The sequence below is a fragment of the Leucoraja erinacea genome, unplaced genomic scaffold, assembly GCF_028641065.1.
Source record: "Leucoraja erinacea ecotype New England unplaced genomic scaffold, Leri_hhj_1 Leri_52S, whole genome shotgun sequence".
Taxonomy (NCBI): Eukaryota; Metazoa; Chordata; class Chondrichthyes; order Rajiformes; family Rajidae; genus Leucoraja; species Leucoraja erinaceus.
Window position 1 is genome coordinate 372,969 of NW_026576432.1, and position 17,834 is coordinate 390,802.

The 17,834-nt window shown below is 50.5% G+C and overlaps 1 protein-coding gene across 1 annotated transcript in view; it reads left to right on the forward strand.

The window, feature by feature from the left end:
• LOC129694054 (collagen alpha-1(XXIV) chain-like) overlaps positions 1-17,834 on the forward strand; it is a 173,158-nt gene that overhangs the window by 98,303 nt on the left and 57,021 nt on the right. The window contains exons 20-26 of the mRNA XM_055630779.1: positions 125-178; positions 1,495-1,548; positions 3,625-3,669; positions 6,330-6,383; positions 7,830-7,874; positions 10,793-10,846; positions 14,727-14,780. Of these exons, the coding sequence (XP_055486754.1) occupies positions 125-178; positions 1,495-1,548; positions 3,625-3,669; positions 6,330-6,383; positions 7,830-7,874; positions 10,793-10,846; positions 14,727-14,780 (360 nt within the window). The remainder of the gene's footprint in view (positions 1-124; positions 179-1,494; positions 1,549-3,624; positions 3,670-6,329; positions 6,384-7,829; positions 7,875-10,792; positions 10,847-14,726; positions 14,781-17,834) is intronic.

Consider the following 17,834-nt stretch of genomic DNA (forward strand, 5'->3'; position numbering starts at 1 on the left):
TGGCGATGGGGAGGACTGGGAGTGTTATGGACCTCAGCAGACCATGGGGAGGTTTGCATGCAGGATGAAGGGTGTTGATGTTGTTGGGACTGTGCTGACCTTACACACCTTTCCTGTTTTCCAGGGTTTCCCAGGAGATATCGGGATGCCGGGCCCGAATGGAGGTGAAGGTTCAAAGGTAGCACTTCCTGTTGTTCATGTGTGTGTGTGTGTGCGTGCGCACGTGTGTACGTGTCTGCGTGCGTGTGTGCGTACGTGTGTGTGTCTATGCACGTGTGGGTTTGGGCGTGTGTGTGTGTGTGTGCGTGCGTGTGTGCGGGTGCGTGTATGCGTGTGTGTGCGTGTGCATGTGTGTGTGCGGGTGCGTGCGTGCGGGTGTGTGTGTGCGTGGGTGCGAGTGTGCGTGCGTGTGCGTGTGCGTGTGCGTGGCTTGTTGCTGGTTGTGCCCAGGTGCAGCATGACATGACTGGAGCGTATGCTGGGCTTTTCACTGCACCTCAGAACACGTGACACTGACACACATGACACGGCACTCTATTAGACAATGGGTGCAGGAGTAGGCCATTCGGCCCTTCGAGCCAGCACCGCCATTCAATGTGATCATGGCTGATCATCCACAATCAGCCTTCCTGCCTTCTCCCATATCCCCTGGCTCCGCTATCTTTAAGAGACTATCTCTTGAATCGTTCAATGAAATTTATTGCCACATATGCAATGAAACATTCCTTTGTGAATTCACATTGCATACAATGCTGGCCCTGCCATGCCTGGTGCCAGTTCACCACATTCACTGTCGGGGCCTGGCCGCTGCTCCACCGCTGTAGGCCACGTGCGGTCCACGTGCTCGGCCTCCTGGAGCGGTGCCCGGTCCAGTCGAGCCCCAGGCTGCTGCAGGGCCTCCAGCGGCCACTCCCCCGTCTAGACCATGCACTCCCTCCCGGTCAGCTCGCTGGCCTCCCCGTCTTACACTGGGCCGACCTCCAGTGGCTTCACACCATTGACTCCATCAACACTTCAAGCTGCCTTTGGAAAAGCAGCCAACCTGTCCCACCCCGGACATTCCTTCTTCTCCCCGCTCCCGTTCACAAGCTTGAAAGCGCGCACTGCCAACAGCTTCTTCCCCTCTGTTGTCAGGTTTCTGAACGGCCCTTCCATAAGCTAGGGTAGTGTCCAATTCACATGATGCCAACCTCATAGAGTCATACAACCTGGAATCAGGCCCTTCTGCCCAATTCTGCATGCTAGCCAAGATGCCCCATCTACACTAGCCCCATCTGCCCACATTTTGCCCATATCCCTCTAAATATTTCCTATCCATTTACCTGTCTGAGTGTCTTCTGGCCCCTTGTTCTATAAGCCAACCATTGGACTTTGTCTGTGGAACTGATGCGCTACAATGCTGAGAACTATATTCTGCACTCTGTATCTTCCCCTTTGCTCCACCCGTTGTACTGCAGTTTGACATTGTTGTGTTCCTCTTGTCTGGCTGTTTAGGGCGAGGCTGCAGAGAGAGGCCCAGCAGGACCACTTGGATCAAAGGGCCTGGAGGTAGGTGAGAATGGCCAGCAGCCATTGAGTTAACTCCTGGGAATGATGATCTGTATCTGAAGCATGGTGTGCCCACAACTCCCAATCCCTCCGTCCTCTCCACACTCATCTCACATTCCCCTTTTAACCCCCTCCACATTCCCTCCCACTCACATCCCTCATCCGGCTTCACATTCAATTCCTCCTCATGTCTCCGTATCTGACCCCCTTTTGTCCCCTTGTCACCTCCAGCCTTTGTCACACGCTACAACCATCTACCAACCTCACCCTCACCTGTATCCACCTATCACTCGCCAGCCTTTGCCTCAACCACATTTCTCTTGTCCAGCTCTCGTCCACCCTACTCCATCCGTCTGAAGAAGGGTCCCAACCCACAGCGTCGCCTGTCTATTGCCTCCACAGATGCTGCCTGACCCGCTGAGTTACTCCAGCACTCTGTGAAACGTCACCTATCCATGTTCTCCACAGATGCTGCCTGACCCGCTGAGTTACTCCAGCACTCTGTGAAACGTCACCTATCCATGTTCTCCACAGGTGCTGCCTGACCCACTCAGTTATGGTGCAGCAGCATCTATGGAGCTAAGGAAATAGGCAACGTTTCGGGCCGAAATCCTTCTGGAAATAGGCAACGTTTCGGGCCGAAACCCGGAAGGGTTTCGACCCGAAACGTTGCCTATTTCCTTAGCTCCATAGATGCTGCCTGACCCGCTGAGTTACTCCAGCACTCTGTGAAACGTCACCTATCCATGTTCTTCTCCACAGATGCTGCCTGACCCTCTGAGTTACTCCAGCACTCTGTGAAACGTCACCTATCAATGTTCTCCACAGATGCTGCCTGACCCTCTGAGTTACTCCAGCACTCTGTGAAACGTCACCTATCAATGTTCTCCACAGATGCTGCCTGACCCGCTGAGTTACTCCAGCACTCTGTGCCTATCTCGGGGTCGGAACACTGGGCAACCTGTTGATTATTGTATCGTTCACATCTCAACCTTTACCCTTCACGGAGGCAAATACAGCACAGTAACTGGCCCTTCGACCCATCGACCCATGCTGGCCATCAACCACCCATCTACACTGGTCCCCTCTCACTCTCCCCACACTCCCATCAACTCCCCCACAGTCCACCCCCTCACTCGCACTCTAGGGGGCAATTTACAGCCGCCCGCTAACCCATCCACCCGCCCCCCGCACGTTTTTGGGATGTGGGAGGAAACCTGAGCACCCGGAGGAAACCCACGCGGTCACAGGGTGAACGTGCAGACAGCACCAGAGGTCGGGATCGAACCGGGGCCCCCGGAGCTGTGAGGCAACGGCTCTACCCGCTGCACCACGATGCCGCTCATCTCTAGGCGTTTATTTTATTAGAAGCAATTGTACAAGAATAAAGCAATCGGCATAACAATGATACAATTTTCTCACAGCTTCATTTTTAACCTTTTATAAATTGATAAATTGATACGGGAGAAAAAGTAAAAAGAAAAGAATAAAGAAAAAGAAGAGAGATAGAAAAAAGAGAGAAACATAGAAACATAGAAATTAGGTGCAGGAGTAGGCCATTCGGCCCTTCGAGCCTGCACCGCCATTCAATATGATCATGTCTGATCATCCAACGCAGTATCCCGTACCTGCCTTCTCTCCATACCCCCTGATCCCCTTAGCCACAAGGGCCACATCTAACTCCCTCTTAAATATAGCCAATGAACTGGCCTCGACTACCCTCTGCGGCAGAGAGTTCCAGAGATTCACCACTCTCTGTGTGAAAAAGTTTCTTCTCATCTCAGAAGATCTCATTCAGAAGACAAGAAAAGCCCCTGAACTGCCAAAGAAGTGCGCGATATATGTGCGAGAAAAACGGAGATATGTCCCACTATCCCCCCCCGCCCACCCATCATAAGCATCGGTTTAAAATTTGGGTTCTTCTATTGTTGAAGAAATTCAGTGAAAGGAGACCATTTTGCTTTAGAGAATTGGTCTGATTTATCAGCCACAACAAGCCGAATGTTGTCTAAATGTAGTGTCTCGGTCAGTGTTTGTGAATAGTAAGTGAACCATGTGTTTGTGTTTGTACCACAGGGAACTGAAGGACCACTTGGGCCAGCGGGGAACCTGGGGCCTGTTGTAAGTGTTAAACCTAACCATCTAAACCCGCACCACAAAGCACAAAGGACTCAGGGGGGGCACGCAGCATCTTTGTCTGTGCAGGGAGAAAGGGAACCTGGAACCTGGTCCGTTTCTCTCCCCCCGGATGCTGCCTGACCTGTAGAGTTTTGCCAACATTTTCAGAGTTCTGACATCAGCAATTATTTTGCTTTTCCGTCACGTAATTAAAATTTTGCGTCCGATTTCTTTGTCCTTTCAAAAAACGTGTCGGGTCAACGTTTAAGAGATATTTGGACAGGTTTGTGGATAGGACAGATTTACATGGGCCAAATGCGGGCAGGTGGGACTAGTGTAGATGGGACATGTTGGTCGGTGTGGGCAAGATGGGCCGAAGGGCCTAATTCCGTGCTGTATGAATCTCTGCAACTCCAGTTCAGTTGAGTTTATTGTCCCGTGTATCGAGGTACAGTGAAAAGCTTTTGTTGCGTGCTAACCAGTCAGCGGAAAGACAATACATGATTGACATGATTGTCATGATGAGGAAATATTAATGATCAGGACGAGGGAATTGAAGTCGAAGGGCCGAATGGCCTACTCCTGCACCTAATTTCTATGTTTCTATGTTTAATATCTCCAAGTTTGCGGATGACACTATGCTGGGGGGCAGTGTTAGCTGTGAGGAGGATGCTAGGAGACTGCAAGGTGACTTGGATAGGCTGGGTGAGTGGGCAAATGTTTGGCAGATGCAGTATAATGTGGATAAATGTGAGGTTATCCATTTTGGTGGCAAAAACGGGAAAGCAGACTATTATCTAAATGGTGGCCGATTGGGAAAGGGAGAGATGCAGCGAGACCTGGGTGTCATGGTACACCAGTCATTGAAGGTAGGCATGCAGGTGCAGCAGGCAGTAAAGAAAGCGAATGGTATGTTGGCTTTCATTGCAAAAGGATTTGAGTATAGGAGCAGGGAGGTTCTACTGCAGTTGTACAGGGTCTTGGTGAGACCACACCTGGAGTATTGCGTACAGTTTTGGTCTCCTAATCTGAGGAAGGACATTATTGCCATAGGGCGAGTGCAGAGAAGGTTCACCAGACTGATTCCTGGGATGTCAGGACTGTCTTATGAAGAAAGACTGGATAAACTTGGTTTATACTCTCTAGAATTTAGAAGATTGAGGGGGGTCTTATAGAAACTTACAAAATTCTTAAGGGGTTGGACAGGCTAGATGCAGGAAGATTGTTCCCGATGTTGGGGAAGTCCAGGACAAGGGGTCACAGCTTAAGGATAAGGGGGAAATCCTTTAAAACCGAGATGAGAAGAACTTTTTTCACACAGAGAGTGGTGAATCTCTGGAACTCTCTGCCACAGAGGGTAGTTGAGGCCAGTTCATTGGCTATATTTAAGAGGGAGTTAGATGTGGCCCTTGTGGCTAAGGGGATCAGAGGGTATGGAGAGAAGGCAGGTACGGGATACTGAGTTGGATGATCAGCCATGATCATATTGAATGGCGGTGCAGGCTCGAAGGGCCGAATGGCCTACTCCTGCACATAATTTCTATGTTTCTATGTTTCTATATTACAATCGAGCTGTCCACAGTGTACAGATACAGGATAGACAATCGGGGCAGGAGTAGGCCATTCGGCCCTCGGATTATGGCTGATCATCCCCAATCAGTACCCCGTTCCTGCCTTCTCCCCCATATCCCGTGACTCCGCTATCTTTAAGAGCTGTATCTAGCTCTCTCTTGAAAGTATCCAGAGAACTGGCCTCCACCGCCTTCTGAAGCAGAGAATTCCACAGACTCACAACTCTCTGTGTGAAAAAGTGTTTCCTCATCTCCGTTCTAAATGGCTTACTCCTTATTCTTAAACTGTGGCCCCTGGTTCTGGACTTCCCCATCATCAGGAACATGTTTCCTGCCTCTAGCGTGTCCAAACACGTAATAATCTTATGTTTCAATAAGATTCCCTCTCATCCTTCTAAATCCCAGAGTATACAAGCCCAGCCGCTCCATTCTCTCAAGATATGACAGTCCCGCCATCCCGGGAATTAACCAACCAGATAAGGGAATGACGTTTAGTGCAAGGTGAAACCATTTATAGATAAAGTAAGAAATGTTGGTGTAGGAGTAGATTTAATTGTGTGGAAATATGTGTTTGTAGATTTACTTCACCAGGCCACCACCCCTGGGATGGCTGCCATCTTGGAGTGTGAGCTATGACTCGACAATGCCTGGGTCCAGGACATGGAGAAAATCATCAGGCATTTTGGTATCAGATTGGCCCATTTGGGTTAAGGATTTAGGGTCCACTATCTCTGTTCAGTCAATCTTGCATCGTGTGTGATCATAGGTTCAAGTTGAAGGGGGAAAGATTTAATAGGAATCTGAGGGGTATCTTTTTCACACAAAGGGTGGTGGGTGTATGGAACAAGCTGCCAGAGGAGGTAGTTGAGGCTGGGACTATCCCAACATTTCAGAAACAGACAGGTACATGGATAGGACAGGTTTGGAGGGAAATGGGCCAAACGCAGGCAGGTGGGACTAGTGTAGCTGGGACATTGTTGGCCAGTGTGGGCAAGTTGGGCCTAAGGGCGAGTTTCCACACTGTATCACTGTGTGACTGTTTGACACTGACGTAGTCTCACTGCCTCACTAAATACGACTTCTATGTTTTAGGGCAGGCCAGGTCGGAAAGGCTACGCCGGAGAGGACGGGGTTGAAGGCATTAAGGTAACAGTCGGTTTCAAGAACGTAACATAATAGCAGGAAACAGACCACTCGGCCCCTCCAGTCGGCCCCTCCCCCACCATCATCACGGCTGATCTGCCCCAAGTAGAGTCGCCATCTTTCTCGCTCCCAAATCAGGGACAAAAGGTCAAAATACGGGACAAATTCCCCACGGCAATTCGTTGAGCGACTGGGCCGTGACTGGGTGAATGATGAGTTGGCCCCGGGTGCTGGACTGTACACAAAGCCCAGCCGGCGGGGCCAGCTGAGGAGTTTTGGCCCGGGGGCCGCGTGACGTCGCGTGCAAAGTCCGGCGCCCCGTCCAACTCATGAACCGATGATCGGCCGTGAGAAGGAGGGGTGGTGGTGGTGTCGGCTTTAAGCGAAGGTCTGAAGGTCAGACAGCTGGCCGGGCTGCCGACCGACCGACGGGGCCACAGGCGAGGCGCTGCTCATGAGTTCATCAATTCATAAGTGATTGGAGCAGATTTAGGCCATTTGGCCCATCGAGTCTACTCCGCCATTCAATCATGCCCGATCTAACCCCATTCTCCTGCCTTCTCCCCATAACCCCTGACACCCGCACTAATCAAGAATCTATCTATCTCTGCCTTAAATATATCCACTGACTTGTGGCCTCCACAGCCGTCTGTGGCAATGAATTCCACAGATTCACCACCCTCTGACTAAAGAAATTCCTCCTCTTCTCCTTCCTAAAAGAACGTCCTTTAATTCTGAGGCTGTGCCCTCTGGTCCTAGACTCTCCCACTAGTGGAAACATCCTCTCCACATCCACTCTATCCAGGCCTTTCCCCATTCTGTGACATTTCCCCACATCAAACCCACTTCTTTTGGGGTAAAGGTTTGTCACCATCGCCCCCTCTCAATTCTGCCGGCCTCTGTCAGGTCAATAGACAATAGACAATAGGTGCAGGAGTAGGCCATTCGGCCCTTCGAGCCAGCACCGTCATTCAATGTGATCATGGCTGATCATCCACAATCAGTACCACGTTCCTGCCTTCTCCCCATATCCCCTGACTCCGCTATCTTTAAGAGCCCTATCTAGCTCTCTCTTGACAGTATCCAGCGAACCTGCCTCCACCGCCCTCTGAGGCAGAGAATTCCACAGATTCGCAACTCTCTGGGTGAAAAAGTGTTTCCTCGTCTCCGTTCTAAATGGCTTACTCCTTATTCTTAAACTGTGGCCCCTGGTTCTGGACTCCCCCAACAACGGGAACATGTTTCCTGCCTCTAGCGTGTCCAATCCCTTAGTAATCTTATATGTTTCAATAAGATTCCCTCTCATCCTTCTAAACTCCAGAGTGTACAAGCCCAGCCGCTCCATTCTCCCCCCGCGACTGCCTGTGCTTCACGGAGCCCCGGCCCAGCCTGTCCCTGTACTGTGGCTGATGTTTGCTGGGATCTTTATGTGATGGTTGTGTCCCACAGGGCGAGCAGGGAGACGTGGGCAACATTGGGAAGATCGGAGAGCTGGTAGGTGTGGTCTGACGTTTTGCTGTGAGGTGCGCAGCAAATTATGTTTTGATTTAAATGTAAGCGTTGAAAGCGTTCCCTGCCGACTGAAGTATGTGCTGGAAAATATGTTCCCGGCTGAACCGTCCTCTCACCAACTAGAGAGCGGTCCTGACCACCCATCTACCTCACTGGAGACACTCGCACTCTACTGGACTTGATCTTGCATTAAACATTATTCTCTTTGCCCTGTATCTGTACACTGTGGACATTTAATCTGTTTTACAATCGAGCCGTCCACAGTGTACAGATACAGGATAAAGGGAATAATGTTGAGTGCAAGGTAAAGTCCGATCAAGGATAGTCCGAGGGTCTCCAATTAGGTAGCTGGGAGGTCACCAACTCTCTAGTTGGTGAGAGGACGGTTCAGTTGCCTGATAACAGCCGGGAAGAAACTGTCCCTGAATCTGGAGGTGTGCGTTGGTTTTCACACTTCTGTACCTCTTGCCCGATGGGAGAGGGGAGAAGGGGGAGTGACCGGGGTGAGACTGGTCCTTGATGATGCTGCTGGCCTTGCCGAGTTGAAATTTGGCCGCTGTGTTTTCAGTGCAATGAATTGTGACGGTGGGGTGGGGGTGGGTGATGGGGGGTGGGGTGGGTGGGGGATGGAGGGGGGTGGGTGGGGGGTGTGAGGTGGGGGTGGAGGGGGGGAGTGGGGGGTGGGGTGGGGTGGGTGTGGGGGGTGGGGGTGGGGGAGAGGGGTGGGTGGGGGTGGGGGTGGGTGGGGGAGAGGGGGGGGGGTGGGGGGGTGGGGGGGGTGGGGGAGGGGGTGGGGTGGGGGTGGTGTATATTCACCACTGACTGGTGCTTTGCTGAATCAGGAGTCGCAGGGTTAACAGGGCAGGCAGACTTGGCAGTGATTGGGGGGGGGGTGTCTTGTGAAGCCAGAGGGCAGGAATGATTGCGTGTAACATACAGGTGCACGGGGAGAACACGCACAAACACGCTTTGCTGATTCAACACGGCAGAGGCGTGTCGTCCCTTGAACATCAGTCAGCGTCAGGTATAGGTGCTTGCAACAGGCTTCATGTAAACCTTTTGTAAATGCAAATCTGGAGTGAAGTAATACGGGCACACGCATGGTTTTAATCTGCCCGGGAGGAATATTTTACAAAGTGAGTCTATTGATGATGTTGGTGGGAACTAAGCTGTGAGATCGACAGCATCAAGACAGGACAGTCACCACAGCAGTCCTGCCACGGGCCCCCCTACTGTCCCATTCACCTCTACCCCATTGCGGACATTGGACTTTGTCTCTGGAACTGATGCTCTACAATGTTGAGAACTATATTCTGCACTCTGTATCGTTCCAACATAGAACAGTACAGCACAGGAACAGGCCCTTTGGCCCACAATATCTGTGTCCACATGATGCCAATCTCATAGAGTCATGGAGACATACAGCGTGGAAACAGGCCCTTCGGCCCAATTCTGCATGCTAACCAACACTAGCCCCATCTGCCCACATTTTGTCCGTATCCCTCTAAATCTTTCCTATCCATACACCTGTCTAAGTGTCTTCTGGGCCCTTGTTGTATAAGCCAGTCATTGGACTTTTTTGCTACAATGCTGAGAACTATATTCTGCTCTCTGTATCTTCCCCTTTGCTCAAAGTCAAAGTCAATTTTATTCGCCATTGTACATTTGAGTTGATTATATTTCTGTCCAGCGTTATCTGAGCTATCCTACACACACTAACACTATCCTACACACACTAGCACTATCCTACACACACTAACACTATCCTACACACACTAGCACTATCCTACACACACTAACACTATCCCCCACATACACACACACACACTAACACTATCCGACACACACACACACACACTAACACTATCCCACACACACTAACACTATCCGACACACACACACACACACACACACACACACACACACACACACACACACACACACACACACACACATCACACACAACACACACACACACAAACACACACACACACACACTAACACTATCCCACACACACTGGGGACAATTTACAATCTTTACAGAAGACAATTAACCTACAAACCTGCACGGCTTTGGAGTGTGGGAGGAAACCGGAGCACCCGGAAAAAGCCAACACAGTCACGGGGAGAACGTGCAAACTCCGTACAGACAGCACCCACAGTCAGGATGGAACCCGGGTCTCTGACGCTGTGAGGCAGCAGCTCTACCCGCTGCACCACCGCGCTGCCCTTTTCTATTCGCTCTGCTCAATTCCCCTGATGATTTTATACACCTCTATAAGATCAACCCTCATCCTCCTGCGCTCCATGGTATAAAGTCCCAGCCTGCCTCAACGTCTCCCTGTAGCTCAGGCCCACGACTCCCGTAACATCCATGTAAAGTTTCCCTGCCACCTTTCATGGGAATGTCGTTGGGGGAACTCTAGCTGACGGAAAGCAGGCGATCCACACCGTCAATGAAAGGCAGCCCTGTGGGAGAGTCTAGGACCAGAGGTCACAGCCTCAGAATTAAAGGATGTTCCTTTATGAAGGAGATGAGGAGGAATTTCTTTAGCCAGAGGGTGGTGAATCTGTGGGATTCTTTGCCACAGACGGCTGTGGAGGTCACAAGTCAGTGAGTATTTTTAAGGCAGAGATAGGTAGATTGTTGATTAGTGCGGGTGTCAGGGGTTATGGGGAGAAGGGGATTGAGAGGGAAAGATAGAGTAGCCGTGATTGAAGGGCTCGATGGGCCGAATGGCCTAATTGTACACCTAGAACCTATGAAGGTAGAGCTGGGTCCGATGTCGGTGGGGCAGGTCACGTAACTGAGCAAACAGCAGCCGACAGGTTGCTGCCTGGAAAGGCTGTGATTCTCACGTGTCTGCACCGCTCCGTATGACATGTCTCTCTGTTCACAGGGCCCCGAAGGGCTGCCGGGACAGAAGGGACCTCCTGGCATTCTCGGAGAAAAGGTAAAGCTATTAAACTTCCTCTCAGTTCGTTTGTCGGATAGTTCTCCATCGATGCAATATGTTCCAAACACTTGGTGGACACAAGCAACTGCAGATGCTGGCTTACAAACAAAAAGGGCGCAGTGTGCTGGAGTAACTCAGCGGGTCAGGCAGCACCTGTGGAGAACATGGATAGGTGACGTTTCACAGAGTGCTGGAGTAACTCAGCGGGTCAGGCAGCATCTGTGGAGAACATGGATAGGTGACGTTTCACAGAGTGCTGGAGTAACTCAGAGGGTCAGGCAGCATCTGCGGAGAACATGGATAGGTGACGTTTAACAGAGTGCTGGAGTAACTCAGCGGGTCAGGCAGCACCTATGGAGCTAAGGAAATAGACAACGTTTCGGGCCGAAACCCTTATGGGTTTCGGCCCGAAACGTTACCTATTTCCAGAAGGATTTCGGCCCGAAACGTTGCTTATTTCCTTAACTCCATAGATGCTGCTGCACTATAAGTGAGTGGGTCAGGCAGCATCTGCGGAGAACATGGATAGGTGACGTTTCACACAGTGCTGGAGTAACTCAGCGGGTCAGGCAGCATCTGTGGAGAACATGGAAAGGTGACGTTTTGGGTCAGGACTCTTCTTCAAACTCCAGAAGGTTGCAGAGTCTCGCTGCTGCAGTGGGTACCACCAGCAAGTCTGGCCAACGCTTCCAATCTATGCTGACACAACGTTCCCACACTCATCTTCCCTGCAACACATCCACCCCACACTCCCATCCCCCCCCCACAGTCCATCCCCCACCTACACACTGGGGGCCCGTTAACCCCTCCACCCCGCACGCCTTTGGGATATGGGAGGAAACCGGAGCACCCGGGGAAAGCCCACATGGTCATAGAGTCATACAGCTCAGTAACAGGCCCTTCGGTCCATCTTGTCCATACCGACTGAGCTGCTGACCTTGCTCAGGTTATGGAAACCACCTCCAGTTCTTACATGGTGGGTAAGATTTACATAAATGAGTGAAAGTTAACCAGTAAGGGACACAGTAGTCAGTGAAATAAAGGTGATAGAATATAGAAGATAGAACAGGCCCTTCGGCCCACAATGTCCATGCGGTACACGATGCCCAGACCAATTCCCCACTGCCTGCACGTTATCTGTATCTCTCCGTTCCCTGCATGTCCACGTGCCTGTCCAAACACCACTATGGTAGCTGCCTCCACCCCCACCCCTGGCAGCGCGTTCCACGCGCCCACCACCCACTGTGTAAACCACTCAACATGTGCCTGCCATGTGTGGTGCCTGCCACAGGATGACAGCAACTCTTATTGGCATCACTTTCTCATGGAGAACTGTGTAGCACAGGAACAGGCCCTTCAGCCCACCATGGCCCGGCCGGCTTCAACTCTCCCCATCTCGTTGTAGTTTTGGAGAGACAGGCCCCCTCGACCCACCGAGCCCATGCCAACCAGCGAGCAGCTGGACACTAGTTCTAGCCTACACACTAGGGACAATTTACAGAAGCCAATTTATCTCTGGAATGGCCTACTCCTGCACCTATTGTCTATTGTCTATCTGCAAACCTGTGAATCTTTGTAGTGTATAGGAAACCGGAGCACCCGGAGAAAACCCATGCAGTCGCAAGGAGAACGCAAAACTCTGTACAGACAGCGCCCGTAGTCAGGATAGAACCCGGGTCTCTGGCGCTGTGAGGCAGCAGCTCTACCCGCTGCACCACCTTGCAGCCCTGTCTGCACCTTTGTTCATTTCCTGCAGCCCCTGCAGTTCCCATGCCGGGCTAAATGCCCCTTCAACAGTGGTCACGGTAGAGTTGCTGCCCTACCAGCAAATGCAGCACCGGAGACCTGGGTTCCATCCCGACTACGAGTGCTGTCTGTACGGAGTTTGCACGTTCTCCCCGTGACCTGCGTGGGTTTTCTCCGGGTGCTCCGGTTTCCTCCCACACTCCAAAGACGTGTAGGTTTGTAGGTTAATTGTCTTTGGTGTAAATGTAAATTGTCCTTAGTAGATGCAGGATAACGTTAATGGTCGGGGATCGCTGGTTGGTGCGGATTGGCGCGGTGGGCCGAAGGGCCTGTTTCCACGCTGTATCTCTAAACTAAACTAAAGAGTGCAGTGGTGACATTTGCCCACAGCAGCGAGTCGCCCTTGACTCGTTACAGAACAAAGTGAAGACTCGCAGACCCACAGAGTCATCGGTAAATCAACACATGACTAAATGGGGGTGGTCTGCTCCAGTCCCACAGCACAGACACAGACCCTTCGGCCCAACTCACCCATACTGACCAAGATGCCCCATCTAAGCTAGTCCCAGTTGCCCATCTTTAGTCCATATCCCCCCCTAACCTTTCCTATCGTGTTGTGAAAGTAAGCAAGTCAAAGTCAGCATGGATTTATGATGGGGAAATCATGTTTGAAGTAACAAGTACAATGGATAAGGGAGAGCCAATGTGTGTGGTGTATCTGGACTTTCCAAAAGCCTTTGACAAGGTCCCACACAAGACATTAGTGTGCAATATTACAGCACATGGTATTGGGGGTAGGGTATTGGCATGGATAGAGAACTGGTTGGCAGACAGGAAGCAAAGAGTAGGAATTAACGGGACCTTTTCAGAACGGTAGGCAGTGACTAGTGGGGTACCGCAGGCTCGGTGCTGGGACCCCAGTTATTTACAATATATATTAACGATTTAGACGATGGAATTAAATGTAACATCTCCAAGTTTGCCGATGACACAAAGCTGGGTGGGCTGCGATGAGTATGATATGAGGGTGCAGGGTGACTTGGATAGGTGATGGAATTTTATCCTGATATAAATGATAGAGTTAAAGGTGATGGGAGGGTTATGTTTTTAACACAGAGTGTGGTTGATACTGGCTGCCAGAGGAGGTGGTGGAGTCTAGACACAACCACTGTGTTTCACAGACATTTAGACCACCAGTAAAATGGGCGAAGTATAGAGGGATAATGACCAAATGTGGGGAAGTGGGATTCAAATAAATCAGCATGGATGGGCATGATGGGCCGAAGGGCCTGTTTCTGTGCTGTACAAGGTTTGAAGCTGTTAACCCAACGAATGCTGTGTGTTCACAGGTGTGTGTGAATGAGAAGTAGGCCGAGCCTACACATTGTCCATATGCTTGGTGTTCCATGCATTGGCCAGTGTGTCAGACAACAACTCACAGTGGTGGTTAGTGTTGCCACTGTCCCGTATTAGCCGGGACATCCGTATATTGGGCTAAATCAGTTTGTCCCGTACGGGACCGCCCTTGTCCCGTATTTGACCGCTACTACTCGGGTCGAGGGGACTGTCGGGTCCGGCCCCCGCCTCACCCGTCCCGACGTAGTGCAGCCCATGGAGTGCAGCAGCAGCAGCAGCAGCAGCGCCTCGCCCGTGGCCCCGTCGGTCGGTCGGCAGCCCGGCCAGCTGTCCGACCTTCGGACCTTCGCTGCATCACCGCCGACACCACCACCACCGCTCCGTCTCACGGCCGATCATCGGTTCACGAGTTGGACGGGGCGCCGGACTTTGCTCACGATGTCACGCGGCCCCCGGGCCAAAACTCCTCAGCTGGCCCCGCCGGCTGGGCTTTGTGTGTAGTCCAGCACCCGGGGCCAACTCATCATTCACCCAGTCACGGCCCAGTCGCTCAACGACTCGCCGTGGGGAATTTGTCCCGTATTTTGGCCTTTTGTCCCTTATTTGGGAGCGAGGAAGTTGGCAACACTATGTGGAGTTAACGTTGAGAAGATGGAAGTGTAGGCATTTCATTGCTACATTGCATAATTGCTGTGCAGTAGATTGAGGCAGAGACTTGGAGAGATTTGCAGGGACTCTGGCAAGTCGCTGGTTAATGTGCCGCTTTCCATTGCAGGGAGATCGAGGAGATCCTGGACCTTTGGGGCTACCTGGCGAGAAGGGATCCGTGGTAAGCTGCCAGCTTGTGTTCAAAGTCACAGGAGGAGAATTCGGCCCATCCAGTCTACTATTCAATCACGGCTGATCTATCTCTCCCTCCTAACCCCATTCTCCTGCCTTCTCCCCATAACCCCTGACACCCATACTGATCAACAATCTATCTATCTCTGCCTTAAATATATCAACTGACTTGTGGCCTCCACAGCCGTCTGTGACATAGAATTCCATAGATTCACCACCCACTGATTAAAGAAATTCCTCCTCATCTCCTTCCTAAAGGAACATCCTTTAATTCTGAGGCTGTGCCCTCTGGTCCTAGACTCTCCCACTAGTGCAAACATCCTCTCCACATCCACTCTATCCAGGCCTTTCACTATTCTGTACGTTTCAATGAGGTGTCCCCTCATCCTTCTAAACTTCAGCGAGTACAGGCCCAGTGCCGACAAACGCTCATCATATGTTAACCCACTCATTCCTGGGATCATTCTTGTAAACCTCCTCTGGACCCTCTCTAGAACCAGCACATCCTTCCTCAGATACGGGGCCCAGAATTGCTCACAATGCTCCAAATGTGGCCTGACCAGCGCCTTATAGAGCCTCAACATCACATCCCTATTTGTATAGTCATAGAGTCACGGAAACAGGCCCTTCAGCCCACGCACACGCTCCATGGTCCTGCTAGCCAACCTGCCCACAGGTTACTGCTGTGCTGACCTTCTCTCTCCATCTCTCGGAGATCGGCACGGTGGCGCAGAGACCCAGGTTCGATCCCGACTACGGGTGCTGTCTGTACGGAGTTTGCACATTCTCCCCGTGACCCACCTGGGTTTTCTCTGAGATCTTCGGTTTCCTCCCACACTCCAGGTTTGTAGGTTAATTGCCCTGGTATAAATGTAACTTGTCCCTGGTGTGTGCAGGAGAGTGTTAGTGTCGTGGGGATCGCTGGTCGGCACGGACTCAGTGGGCCGGGGGAAGGGCTCTGTTTCTGAGCTGTATATCGAAACTAAACTGAAAATCTCTCTTTTTGTAGATTCCCTCCTGTAAACACACAAACTAACATTCTCCAGACCCAACACCAGACCTTTGTTGGCAATAACCTCCTGGTAACTGGCTCACACAACTTTCCATCAATTAGCAGTGTGTGATTCTCTTTGTTGTAGTCACGGTCAAATTAAATGCCAAATGCTTGCTTGAAAATTGTGATCAGATGTTGAAACTGTTAAAGTTCCCTCACTTGCTGGAAATGCTCCAGCTCCCGATCTCATTCCAGAGGGTCCCGTGTCTAAACGTGATCATTCAGTGTTGAACACGAGTTTGTTGGAATTACTCATCCGGATCGGTGGCTGTGAGTGGCCTCCACACTTCTCTCTGTGAAAGACAATAGACAATAGGTGCAGGAGTAGGCCATTCGGCCCTTCGAGCCAGCACCGCCATTCAATATGATCATGGCTGATCATCCCCAATCAGTACCCCGTTCCTGCCTTCTCCCCATATCATAGAAACATAGAAAATCGGTGCAGGAGTAGGCCATTCGGCCCTTCGAGCCAGCACCGCCATTCAATATGATCATGGCTGATCATCCAACTCAGTATCCCGTACCTGCCTTCTCTCCATACCCCCTGATCCCTTTAGCCACAAGGGCCACATCTAACTCCCTCTTAAATATAGCCAATGAACTGTGGCCTCAACTACCTTCTGTGGCAGAGAATTCCACAGACTCACCACTCTCTGTGTGAAAAATGCTTTTCTCATCTCGGTCCTAAAAGATTTCCCCTTTATCCTTAAACTGTGACCCCTTGTTCTGGACATCCCCAACATCGGGAACAATCTTCCTGCATCTAGCCTGCCCAACCCCTTAAGAATTTTGCAAGTTTCTACAAGATCCCCCCTCAATCTTCTAAATTCCAGCAAGTACAAGCCGAGTCTATCCAGTCTTTCTTCATATAAAAGTCCTGACATCCCAGACTCTGCTGTCTTCTCTGCCTCAGAGGGCGGTGGAGGCCGGTTCTCTGGATGCTTTCAAGAGAGAGCTAGATATGGCTCTTAAAGATAGCAGAGTCAGATTTTCAAGTCAAGAATAGAACCCAAAACGGAATGGATTATATTTGGAATAATAGGAGAAGATACCAATTTAAATAAAGATCAAAATGTTTTTTTTAATTATGGGTTAATAATTGGAAAGAAATTGATACTTAAATTTTGGAAAAATACAACCACACCAACTGTTAAAATGTGGATTAGGAATATGATGGACATAGCACGCCTTGAAGAAATGAGACTCCGACTAATAGATAAATATGACCAATTCTTAAAGAGTTGGTCTCCTTTCATCGACTTTTTGGAATCATGTGATGCAGCGGTACCGTAAGGATTGCTGATTTCAGTTCATGACGCGGATAGAGCTACATCTCCAAATACATTTGAAAAATTCTCTTTTAAGGGGCCTTCTCTTCTATTTCTACTTTCCTCTTTCTCTCTCCCTTTTTTTTATTTTTTATATACACACTTCACGTTTTTCTACTCTCTACCATCTATTTTTCCACTTTTTCCCCTTTCTATTGCTTTCTTTTTCTTGTTCTGCTTACTTCTTTCTTATAACATAAAACTAGAGGTTGTACATAGAATGGATTACGGTATTACATAGTTGGCACCTAAAATTAGGTGCCACTGTACTGTTTTGTGATGTATTAACTTCTAATAAAAAAAACAAAAAAAAAAAAAAAAAAAAAAAACAAAAAAAAAAAAAGATAGCAGAGTCAGGGATATGGGGAGAAGGCAGGAACGGGGTACTGATTGGGGATGATCAGCCATGATCACATTGAATGGCGGTGCTGGCTCGAAGGGCCGAATGGCCTACTCCTGCACCAATTGTCTATTGGCTCCTATAGTTAGGATGGAACCCGGGTGTCTGGCGTTGTGAGACAGCAGCTCTACCCGCTGCTCCACCGTGCCGCCCTGTGTTGCCGGACCAACAGCGGTCACGGCCTCTGAGAGGATTCCAAGGGTACCGGAACGTTCCGCCGAGGGGCCGAGACACCGGCCCGCAACACCGGCCTCGGCAGTC